The 12505-nt window shown below is 43.9% G+C and overlaps 1 protein-coding gene across 1 annotated transcript; it reads right to left on the bottom strand.

Moving 5' to 3' along the window:
* Nucleotides 1–5757: 5757 nt before the first annotated feature.
* On the bottom strand, nucleotides 5758–7388 carry LOC5566854 (senecionine N-oxygenase). Its single transcript, XM_001651229.2, has 2 exons — nucleotides 7239–7388; nucleotides 5758–7175 (listed from the first exon to the last, which is right to left on the bottom strand). Exons 1-2 carry the CDS (start codon nucleotides 7239–7241, stop codon nucleotides 5874–5876), a joined length of 1305 nt encoding a protein of 434 aa, XP_001651279.2. The 5' UTR covers nucleotides 7242–7388; the 3' UTR covers nucleotides 5758–5873.
* Between the last annotated feature and the right edge of the window lie 5117 nt (nucleotides 7389–12505).

The raw sequence follows: 12505 nt of genomic DNA, 5'->3' as shown, positions 1-12505 counted from the left end.
CAACTGCTGCTCTACGTCATCGTCTACGTGAATACCGAAAAGTTCGGGAACGCCGACATTCTGCCCCGGCTAATCAATCAGCACGTCAAGCCGGAAGAAGACTTCGTCGTAGCCAGCATCATCACCGAGAACGATGTAAGATCTGTAGCATTAGATGCAGTTGACGCACTTCCTCTCAATTTCAGAGCGATTCAGCATACCACCCGTTCCGACCCTGTTCTCAGCAAGGTCTATCGCTACATTCAGCAAGGCTGGCCACAATCAAAATCAGCCATTCCGGACCGTGATGTTCAGCGGTTCTTCGACCGTAGCGACTCGTTATCAACGGTTCAAGGGTGCGTGATGTTTGCTGAACGCCTTGTGATTCCGAGCAGTTTCCGAGCGCGTTGTTTGCACCATCTTCACCGGGGTCATCCGGGAATCCAGCGCATGAAGGCGATTGCGTGCAGTTACGTGTACTGGCCGTCGATCGATTCGGACATCACTGCGCACGTCAAGGGTTGCAGTAGTTGCGCAGCCGCAGCCAAGAGTCCGCCCAAATCAGCACCATTGTCGTGGGCCAAATCAACGCATCCATGGCAACGGGTTCACATCGATTACGCTGGGCCCATTGAAGGAGAGTACTTTTTGCTCAGCATCGATTCGCTTTCCAAGTGGGTTGAAATCGTCCGAACCAAATCGATCACTGCCTCAGCTACCATCGGAATCCTACGGAGTCTGTTCGCTCGTCTCGGCATGCCAGAAACGTTAGTAAGTGACAACGGCACGCAGTTCACCAGTAACGAGTTTGCGCAGTTCTGCCTGGAGAACGGTATCAATCACGTTACCACCGCACCGTTCCATCCACAGTCCAACGGTCAGGCAGAGCGTTTCGTGGACACATTCAAGCGAGCGATCAAGAAAATCCGAGAAGGGAGAGGAGCCATCCAAGAAGCACTGGACACTTTCCTGATAACCTATCGTTCGACACCAAACCCGTCAGCCCCAGAAGGCAAATCTCCGTCCGAAGTCATGTTCGGGCGCCGAATACGGACCAGTTTGGATCTGCTTCGCCCTCCAACTGTTCAACCGTCGAGCGATCATAAAGGTGCACGGTCATTCAGGAAAGGTGATCTAGTGTACGCCAAGGTGCACTCGAGCAATTCCTGGAGATGGGCACCGGCAGTAGTTTTGGAGCAAATCGGAAACGTGATGTACAACGTGTGGGTAGAAGACAGGCGTATGCTTCGGTCGCACATCAACCAGCTGCGAAACCGAACCGTAGCCGGTAGTACACAAACTTCCGGTACGACTTCGTCCAAGGCAGTCAACCATCAGTTGCCTTTGAACATTCTGCTTCAAGCCTACAACCTGCATCAGCCAAGTCAGCCTCAACCGTCACGTCCTTCTCCGCTACCAACACCAGCACCATCCGTTCCGGTGGCACAGCCGCCATCGTCGCTCGCAGCACCGCCAGAACATTCGACACCATTGCAAGCTAAACCAAACCTGGTCTGGGTGTCTCCAACAGCGACGGAACTTCCGTCTTCTTCTGTATCGTCAACAACCCGATTCCCATCGTCCTCAGCAACAAGCTCTGTTCCATCAACGTCAGCAGAGTTCATGTCAGCCAACGAAGTCGAAACAGCTGGTCCGTTACCTCGACGCTCTTCTCGCCAACGAAGACCGCCGATAAGGTTCGATCCATACCAGCTGTATTAAGAGGGGAGATGTTGGGAACCACTGGACCAACATAGTGATCAATCGATCGCTACCACTACTATCACTGCTATGCTCACTGGTAGCAGCTAGACTGCTACCCGTAGATGCGCGATTAGTAAACAACAACAGTTCAGCCATTGTAATAGTCCGCGCGCTTCCCGCGATACATGTATGTACTTTTAGTTAGTCGTTTTAATAAAGTTTTAGCATGTTTGTTTTGTACGTTCGCGTCTAGTTTATGTGTAAATATGCACACGACCACCCCGCCGGCGCGTACGTAACAGAAAATTTCTTTGACTTTCCTGAGTATAGAGTATCATCGTACCTGCCACATGATATACGAATGCGAAAATGGCAACTTACGCAAAGAAAGCTCTCAGTTAATAGCTGTGGAAGTGTTCATTGAACACTACGTTGAGTAGCCGGCTCTGTCCCAGTGGGGACGTTAATGCCAAGAAGAAGAAGAGTTCGTGGATATATGACCAAAAGTGAAATTCAAAAAAATTATAGTGGCCCATTTTCCCAGATGATGAATTTTCACGATTTCCCTATATACATACCTCAAACTTAAAGAACTCATATCCCCTAAACTATGCATCGTAGAACAAAAGTTTTTAGTGAAATCGAAAGGAAATTGTCTCAGCAATCTATTTAAAATATAAAAATAAAAACATTTCCCGGAACAATTTTCACCATGGAGAAAATTAAAGGAAAATTAGCTGAAAAACTATCGTCTCTATCATGAAAAACATTAAAAAAATGTTTTTTGTTTCATCAATTCATACTCTAACTTTCGTTCATAGACGCCAAAATGGTATCTTTTACGTGATCACCCGCACGCTTCCTATAGGAAAATGTGTTCTATTGTAGGCCTTATAACCGTGCGCTAACGGGTTCAGTAATTTACACGCATTGTAAGTGTAACGCAGTAAACCATCTTCCCCATTTAAATTTTGACCATATGAATATATACACTCAAAATAATCCAAACGTCATTACTACGTGAAAAATCACGTAGATCCTAAATAATGAACTTTTTCTGGCTTTACCTGACTAAGATAACAGTTACCGAGCCATAGATAAACACAATATGTTGCTCTGGTCATTTTCACAGTATCAAAATATCGCTCTTACGTGAAAACAACGTACACGCTTCAATTCATTTCGACCGTGTTCACTTCATGATTCATTTTGTGTTGTGATCAATTTAAAGATGGCGTCGGTTGTAAATAAACTTTGAGTTGGTAGATTGATTTTGTTCGTTTATCTGCTAAATTCAAAAGTATATTTTTATGAAGTTTTTCTCATATTAATATGAATTCTATTATTAAATCAATCATTGGACCATTTTTCTGGAAGGCGTCAAACGGGGCATCAAATAGAGTTTGCAATGTGAATCAAATTTGCAAACGGTTCCGGAAGAGACGTAGCTGGCCAAATTGTTCTTCTTTTAATGAAAATTGAGCGTAAGTAAACTTATCATATGGTGTAATGGTGAAAAAATAGTCATATTTGTGACATTCTCCCTCTGGCACAGGAGCATCGTCTGCGACCACTTGGCGGAAGATTCGAGCCCGAATTATATTAGAACCAGGCGATTTCGTTAACAACTTAAATTAAACTGTGTCGGTATCTAATGTTGAATAAATACAATGACTACGGTTGAACAAAAGTCATTATTTATTTTATATCATTAAATTGAAGTTTAAGAATACCAAAAATACAAGCAAAACTATTTGCAGCTGTAGCGAATCCTAGTAAAATTCACTGGAAATGCACCTTGAGTTCCATCAAGCTATTTGGTGAAATATACGAAAAAAATCACGTAGCTATTACGCGGTTCTCCGATGGAGTGAAACAAGTTCTTTGGTTCATTCATTCATTCATGATTCATTCATCGTCACCTACTATCCCCGTAAAAGCTACGTGGAAAGTGCGATGGAAAAAAACCACGTATGTTTCCACGTAACAATGACGTTTGGATTATTTTGAGTGTAATAAGTAATACTGAATGCAATGCCTATAAAATTGAGTCTTATGCAAAGTTACGTTGTTTACACTGCCGTGAATCGCAAGTCAGTCCCATCTGTAAAAAGTAGGCATTGAGATAATCGATTTTGAAGTTTACAAACTCGTTTTCCATACGAGTATTCGAAAAATTCCAGAAGATTTGAACATGTTCCAATCTTGATGAAACTTTCACAATTTGCTTTTCGCTATGATATCTATGCGAGAAAAATATAAAGATGATCAGAACACGGTTCATTTTTGTGTTACACGATGTAGAATTCTGTAGTGGGACTGAAATGCGATTACTTTTCATTATGGGACAATTTGACTTGCTATTTTTTCTTATTTTTTCCGAACAAAGTATATTGTATCATTAATGCAGCTGAAAGGGTATTAAAAGATATGTTGAAAAGTGAACTCAACTCAATTTTGACAAAAATGCAGATGGGACTGACTTGCGATTCACGGCAGTACACGAGTCTAAACTTCTTCATAAATCCGATGAAGTGATAAACCGTCTAACGTAAATCGAAACTTTTCTACTTTCCACCATAACCTTCCAAATCAGTTTACACCACTCTCTTTACCGTTGTCATTCTGGTGGTAATTTTTATTTCCGAATCATTGGGGGTATGGTAGAAGCACCGGTTTTGGCCTGCCTAACAGAATATTATTTCGGCCAGATATTTGGCTTCTATTCCTAAATTGGCAAATCGCATTGATTCCTTATGAGCGTGGTCAAATTAGGAGTACCCTGGCCACATTAGATGTAAGGGAATTAAAATTAATTGTTTTTCTTATATTTTGAATACGGACGAGTAAATGAATGTAGCTTTATCATGTGAATGCTATCTACTGAACACAAATGGTTTCATGTTGATTAGCTATGTAAAACGGTATATAATCCACGATGGCTACACTCAAAAAATCCAAACGTCATTGCTACGTGAAAAATCATTCCAAATTCATTTTACCTCCACTTCATCTGACTAAGATAATGATCACTAAACCATTTATAACCACCAAATAGTGACTCGGTAATGTTTACTGAGGTTACCTATCGCACTTACGTGGAATTCACGTAGGTGCCTAAGTTCATTTTGACATCTTCATAGTGTACGTACATTCGGTGTTGAGCACAAATCCTAAGATGGCGCCCGTTTGTTTTTTGAAGAACTTCAGAAGCTGCTGCTGCTTTTAACAATGTGTAAGATTGATTTCAAGGTAAATATGCTTTGAATACCGAAAAATCCCTGCATTACTTCATATTTTATACCTAATTTATAATCTCTATCAATTATAGCACGCGTAGGCTACAACAAGACAGACCAAACTCACAAAATTGCTCAGATTGACAATAAAAATATCACAATCTTTAAGTTTGTTTACATTTTCCAATTGGGAATTAGTTTTCTTCCAAAGCCTATTAGAAATAAGATTGGTCTTTATTGCAGTTAAATTTAATGCAAAACCATCTAGGTCCTATTGAAACGCTTCGTAAAGGCTACCGGAAAATCCACGTAGCTCTTACGTTAAGCGTCGGTGGAATGGACGAACTTCCAAAGTTCATGCGTTCATTCTGGGCTACCTATGATTTACGTAAGAGCTACGTGAAAAGTGCGATGGAAAAAAATCATGTATGTTTTCACGTAACAATGACGTTTGGATTATTTTGAGTGTACGACTGGAGTATGGCCAAAACCGGGGGAATTTCGTTCGCATTGTTAGTCAGCAGTTTCAGACGAAATATTTGGTTTGAGACGCATAAATACAGATATTTGAACAGTTTTGTAAATGAAACCACACAAGAGGGTCTATAATACGCCTTTTCATAACAGGCATTCGGATAACAGTTTTCCAATTGTATATTTCGCTGGAAAAATCGAATGATTTTGTGTGTTTCATAGGCGTACTATGAAGTAAAGACATTGAACTTGTTGTTAGACTCCACAAAACGTATATCTGTCTGAGATATCATTGCGGAAAAGCGTCGAGAGTGAATTTCAGCTACTAAGGGGTCCATTACTATGATTGAAACCCTATAAATTTCTTTGAACTATAACTTTAAATATCATCGTTTTATTTTCAACATGTATAGATAAAACTCTATGAATATATAAAGAGCAACACACACCTATATAATTTGCACTCCGTAGAATATATCACATTTTTTTACGATTAGCGAGCTCCTCGACATACTCCATTTCGAAATTTTCACCATCCAACAGCCGAAATACATCATTCCGAAAACCTCTCAAATCCTCGTTCTTTCTTCGGTGGCTCGCTATATGCATGTCGATCATGACCGGTGGAATCGGTTCGATTTCCGCCGTTTTGGCTACATCGTTATAATAATCCCGTTGTACTTCACCGCCCATCATGTGCGCTTGTCGCTTCTTCAATCCTCGTTTCCAGCGATTGTTCATTTCCGACTCAAAATCTTCCATCATTTCTTCCTTGGTCGGAAGTGGCCTCTCTCCAGAAAAGTATTTCATGACGAATCGAGATTGCAAGTCAAACATCAGAGTTGTGCAAACCAGGAACGGTATCCCAATGAAGGCCATCGTTGGGTGGTTGATATTCAGGATGTGCTTGTACAATGGTTTGACCCAATCATCGTCCAGTTCGATTCCACAGTCTTCATGCAAAAATGGGAATTTGAAGTGATAGCCAGTGCAGTACAAGATAAAGTCTACCGAGTGCCTTGACCCATCAACAAATTCCACTTCAGTTTCATGAAGCCGGGCAACGTCTGGAACTTGTACAACATTCGTGGGAAACACTGCATTTTTCAGCTTCTGTGGCACATGATGGCTGAAATAAATGGTTTTTGCACAGTCTTCGGCAGCAAAAACTAAATCTCTGCCACTTGGACCAGCGCCAATAATCAAAACGTTGCGGTTTTTAAAAACGTGAGGTTTCCTATACTGATGACTATGCAACTGAACGCCTTTGAACAGGTCTTTGCCTTGGAAGTCTGGAACAACCGGATCGGAATAGTGTCCATTGCATACCAGAACGTAATCGAAGAGCATTGTTTCCCGTACATCTTGTTTAAGGTCTTTGACCCGGACTTGCCACTGTCCATCGCCATGAGGTCTCACCTCTTCGACCAAGTGTTCAAACCTTGTATGCTTATCTACTTCAAAATGTGCAGCGTAATCTTTTAAAAATTCTAACACCTCGCTCCAGTGAATGTACGATCTTCGCTGTTCTGGCATATCATAATCTGCATAACCCATGATTTCTTTAGGTAGATTAGTCCACAAACTATCGTACATGCTGCTGTGAATGCCCAGCCCATGGCGGTCCTTTCCCACGGCATCGGTATACGACCAGGTTCCTCCGATTTGATCCGTCTGTTCGAACACTACCACATCTCCGCCGGCTTGCAGTGCATATTTCGCTGCGCAAATTCCTGCAGCTCCGGCACCAATGATGCAGTATCGTTGTCGCTGTTTTCCCTAGAATTATATAATGTTTGCGCTGGAAGATTAAGTTCAATGCAAGCGCAAATTAAAAATTACCATCTTTCCTGATGTCCACAGCTCTCACAGTGCGATAAATTATTTTAATCAGTGAAGTTTGATATTGGTTGTTTATGTAGCTACGCTCCACTGCAAATGCTCACGGCGACTCTCCGTTAGCTACTGAAAGGAACGAAATCTAACGGGAATGAAGAGGGCCAATATTTATCAGCTGTTTCGGGGTGTTTAAATGTATTTGTGAGAATATTTCGGATGCTTGGCGAACTAAATGACAAAAGTTGATTTCGGTCTTAATGAATGCTAGTCTGAGGAAAGCTTTATGGGATCTTCCCAAGTTCAGTTGGTAAATCGGGCACTATAAAACATGGGAAAGCAAAGCGCAAGAGTTCGATCACCTGGTCATGTTGGTGATCTTTCTTGGTTATTTTAGACATAGAATCATCGTGTTTGCCTCTAAAACGTAAACGCATGCCTGAAAATGCAATTTTCTTCTAAATGACTTGTCCGCGAGCTACATCAACGACCAGTAGGCATACTCGCCGTACGAGGAACTCCGTGTGCGATGGGTTCGAAATTGAGCTACTGTTGACCGTGGTAGTTAACCGGTTCACATAGACTCGGACACTCGATTACCTACTACCACTACATCTCGAACGGTCATCGATGGTCATCTGGAGCGGAGAGTAGCAGAGCAAAGTTAGTTGGTACAGAATCGTCGCCGCGATCAGACGCAAGGGGCGAACCCTTGCTCGATTTTAAGTTGTTAGATTAGTAATAAATGTTTGTAGTGTTTAGCGAATAAAGTCCGGTAGTTTTAATGTAATAAAGTGTTTTTTGTGAAATTGTTGTGTTCTGTACTGCATGCAACGGAAGAAGGTCAACGGATGGCAAGGATCTTGAGGGATTAAGGACGGCCAGGACGTAGGAACTGGAGTCGATTGGATTGGATAAGGAAAAAGGAGGTACGTCTGGTGAAGGTCAAGTGGAGGTCGCAAACAATTTTGGTCGGACTGATCCCCGACATAAGCTGGTCCTTCGAGCCGGATTTCCACTACCGCCAGACCACAGATCGGTCGAATCTCGACGCTTCGACCACTTCGCGCCAAGAACGTCCATCAAAAGGCCATTCTTCGGACAAAGGACTTCCGCCATAGTATAGTGCCTGAATAGATCCATCGCCATCTCAAGGATCTTCAAAGGGAGTAGTCGCCATCTCAAGCCGTCTTCAAAGGATCCTTCGGCCATTCGGGATCGTGTGAAAGGATCCAACCGCCATCCTTCTCATAGCCAATAGGATTTGGCAAACCTTGTCGAAGCCATCGCCGTAATTAGGATCGACGTTTACCAATTAATCATCTGCGAGTGAGGATTTGGACTTGGCCTACAACATAGGAGCGTCTACAACATTGTAGAATAACCGGAGCGTTGTTCTACTACCGGTCAGGTATGTTAGAACAAATCTAGTATATGTTTAGCCGAAGCATATTCAGTATTCCCCACTAACGCCAACCCTTCGATCTCTTGTGGCTGTATTTCAACGAGCACCAAACGGACGACGAACTAGTGAATCGTTTTGGGAAGGATTCGTTTCGAATATCCTCCTACCTGGACACGCTATAACTACCGATCAACGGACACGTCGGAGGTGAATTCGGTTCGCGAAGAACTGATGCGAGCACTTCCATCCATCCAACAACGGTGACGATTGCGTACGTCAAGGACGACGATTCAGTTACGTACAACGACGACGAACGACAGATTGCGATCACGAGGGAGACGACATCGCAGTTGCTTCGAGGCCTGGGCATCACGGAACGGCCGTCGCGGTCAGGTAAATACACCTTAATAGTATATGCCCAGCCGAAGCTGGATTTTGTGGTACTACACACTCAATAAATTTCAACCCTTTCGATGCAAATTGGATTGTTGCGAGTCAACTTATTTACGGACGCAATCCCTGAGGTTTTCGTTGGTTTTCGGACTTGAACTACGCCATTCAGCGCCATCTTTAGTTCTCCAGGTGAGACTAAGTATATGTCCTGCCGATGCAGGCCATTTTTGTGAAACTACATTGGTTCTTCTTTCTCCGCTGCACTGATTTGGATCTGAATTGAGACGATTCCCCATTTATCACCACGAAATTGATGAATTGTGACGAATTGAGGCATTTTTGAACTCGGCTACCATTGCACGCTGTTGTTTCATAGGTGAGGCGAACAGTATATGTCTAGCCGAAGTTTCAATTTTGTATACTACATTGAGATTTCCACTCCTTCGCACTTCTCTGGCTTGAATCGGAATCTGAGGCAACTAATCATTCATTGAGCTGAATCAAATTGGAGATTGCTGCATTGGCTTCGGTGGTGCCACTGTTTCTTCTCATAGGTGAGCTGAACAGTATATGTCTAGCCGAAGCAATCAATTTTGAATACTACATCTCCGTTTTATCCCGATTTTGGATTTTGCTACGATTCAACGGAACTGCGAGTACAACATCCTGCCCAACTGCCAACTTTAGTTCGAGTTACCGTTACGAGAGGCTTTCAAACATGTCGAAACCCATCACGAGGAATGCTGATTCCTTGAAGTCGTTGACTACAAGGCTCAAGGGACTCAGATTATCTTTAAGCAATATTTGCCAGTTTGTAAGAAACTTCAAGGATGATACTTCCGCCACTCAAATTAATGTTCGTCTTGAGAAGTTAGATTCGCTATGGGTACAAATTAGTGAAACTATTTGGGAAATCGAAGCGCACGACGAGTTCGAGGAACAGGAGAGCCTTCAGAAGGATCAATTGGAGATGGAAAATCGCTACTACGATGCGAAATCGTTTCTAGCGGAGAAGGCTCAAGTATTCCAGAGTAATTCTACCCAAAACCAATCAATGCGGTCCGGAGATTCCACTCTACATGGCGTAATGGACCACGTTCGATTACCTCAAATCAAACTACAATGTTTTGATGGTAATATCGATGACTGGCTGAGTTTCAGGGATCTCTACACTTCCTTGATCCATGAGAAGCCAGATTTACCGGAAGTTGAGAAGTTCCACTATCTCAAGGGGTGCTTAGCAGGCGAGGCTAAGGCACTAATCGATCCGCTAAAGATCACCAGGGACAACTATCAAGTTGCTTGGAAGACGTTGCTAAAACGTTACAACAACAACAAACTCCTAAAGAAGAAGCAAGTGCAAGCAATTATCAAACTGCCTTCGCTTAGCAAGGAATCAATCACGGAACTTCACAAATTGGTTGATGGATTCGACCGTGTGGTTCAGACACTCGACCAGATCATCCAGCCAGCCGAATACAAGGATTTGTTGCTGGTGGAACTCCTTAGTTCTCGTCTCGATCCCGTTACACGACGAGGGTGGGAAGAACATTCGTCTACGAAACAGCAGGACACCTTCAAGGAGTTGCTGGAATTTCTACAGCGGAGAATCCAAATTCTCGAGGCTCTACCGGCGAAGGTAGAATCAAGAGTCGACCAAGTCCTTCAACCGAAACGGAAGCCATTTTCAGCGAAGGTCAGCAATAACGCCGTACAGTCGAACAACGCTAAGTGTCCCTCGTGTACGGAGATTCATGGACTTCACACGTGTCCAGACTTTCTGAAGATGTCGATTTCTAGTCGAGAGTCCCTTTTGCGGGCTCAATCACTCTGCCGCAATTGTCTCAAGCGTGGTCATTTAGCTCGAGAATGCTCATCAAAGTTTTCTTGTCGGTATTGTAAGTCTCGTCACCATACGTTGCTGTGTTTCAAGGCAGGAGAAACAAACGGAAGCCAAGAATCTTCAGGGAAGGCGAATTTGAGAGACAATGCTCAGCAGAACGACACAAGTGCTCATTCGAAGGCAGCGAATGCCTCAGCGGTTGAATCTACTTCTTCCAACGCGGCACAGTGTGTTTCATCGCAGGTTCTTCTGGCTACAGCAGTCGTTGTGATCGAGGACGACCAGGGTTCTCGCTATCCCGCACGTGCACTACTGGATTCAGGGTCAGAGTGCAACTTCATCTCCGAGAATCTGTACCAGATAATGAAGGTTTCCGTTCAAAAGGCCAACATTTCGATTATGGGAATTGGACAGTCTGGCACAAGAGCATCTCGTAAAATCAAGGCGGCCGTCAGATCTCGAACTTCGTCATACTCTCGAACGATGGAATTTCTGGTCCTACCGAAGGTTACAGCTTGCCTTCCAACCTCTACAGTTAAGGCAAATGGATGGGACATACCGGTGGACATCGAATTAGCGGATCCGGAGTTTTTCCGATCAAGAAAGGTCGACTTGGTGTTAGGAATCCAAGCTTTCTTCAGTTTCTTCCCGTCTGGAAGGGAAATCCAGTTGGGCATAGGCCTGCCTGTACTCACCGAGTCTGTTTTTGGATGGATAGTGACAGGCGAAGTCACTTCGGCAAGTCAAGGCACCAAATACACTTGCAACATGGCAGTTTCCGATGATCTGGAGGAACTAATGGAACGGTTTTGGTCCTGCGAGGAAGTGGGAGCCGCCAGCAAGTACTCTCCAGAAGAAGCGCTCTGCGAGGAGCAGTACGAGCGCACAGTCCAGCGAGGCTCGGATGGACGATATATGGTTTCTCTTCCCAAGAACAACGAGGTTTTGGCAGGACTCGGTGAATCGAAGGACATCGCTCTGAAGCGGCTGCGAGCGGTTGAACGAAGGTTGTCAAGAGACGAACGTCTTCGGAAACAGTATAGCGACTTCATGACCGAATATCTGGAGCTCGGTCACATGCGAATGGTGAACGAAGGCGAGGAAATGGCAGTTAAACAGTGTTTTCTGCCCCACCACCCAGTTATCAAGGAGTCAAGTACCACGACGAAGGTGAGAGTGGTCTTCGATGCCTCCTGTAAAACTTCTACGGGTGTGTCGTTGAATGATGCTCTGTATGCTGGACCCGTCGTTCAGCAAGATTTGAGGTCGATCGTTCTCCGCAGTAGAATTCGTCAGGTGATGGTCGTAGCTGATGTAGAGAAAATGTTTCGGCAAATATGGACGAGTTTGGAGGACACGCCGCTACAATGCATCCTGTGGAGTACTCCGGATGGGAAGGTGATACCGTTTGAGCTCCTCACTGTAACATACGGCACCAAATGCGCACCATATCTCGCCACTCGAACCTTGAAACAGTTGGCATTCGATGAACGAGAAAGGTTTCCATTGGCAGCACCGACAATCGAAGAGGACGTGTACATGGACGACGTTATTTCTGGAGCAGACGACGTCGAATCTGCGATTGAATTGAGGCGACAAGTCAACGCAATGATGGACAGCGGTGGATTCAAA

This window comes from Aedes aegypti, chromosome 3 (assembly GCF_002204515.2).
Source record: "Aedes aegypti strain LVP_AGWG chromosome 3, AaegL5.0 Primary Assembly, whole genome shotgun sequence".
Taxonomy (NCBI): Eukaryota; Metazoa; Arthropoda; class Insecta; order Diptera; family Culicidae; genus Aedes; species Aedes aegypti.
The sequence above is the reverse complement of the archived record's forward strand: the minus strand, read 5'-3'. Positions and strand labels throughout refer to the sequence as shown.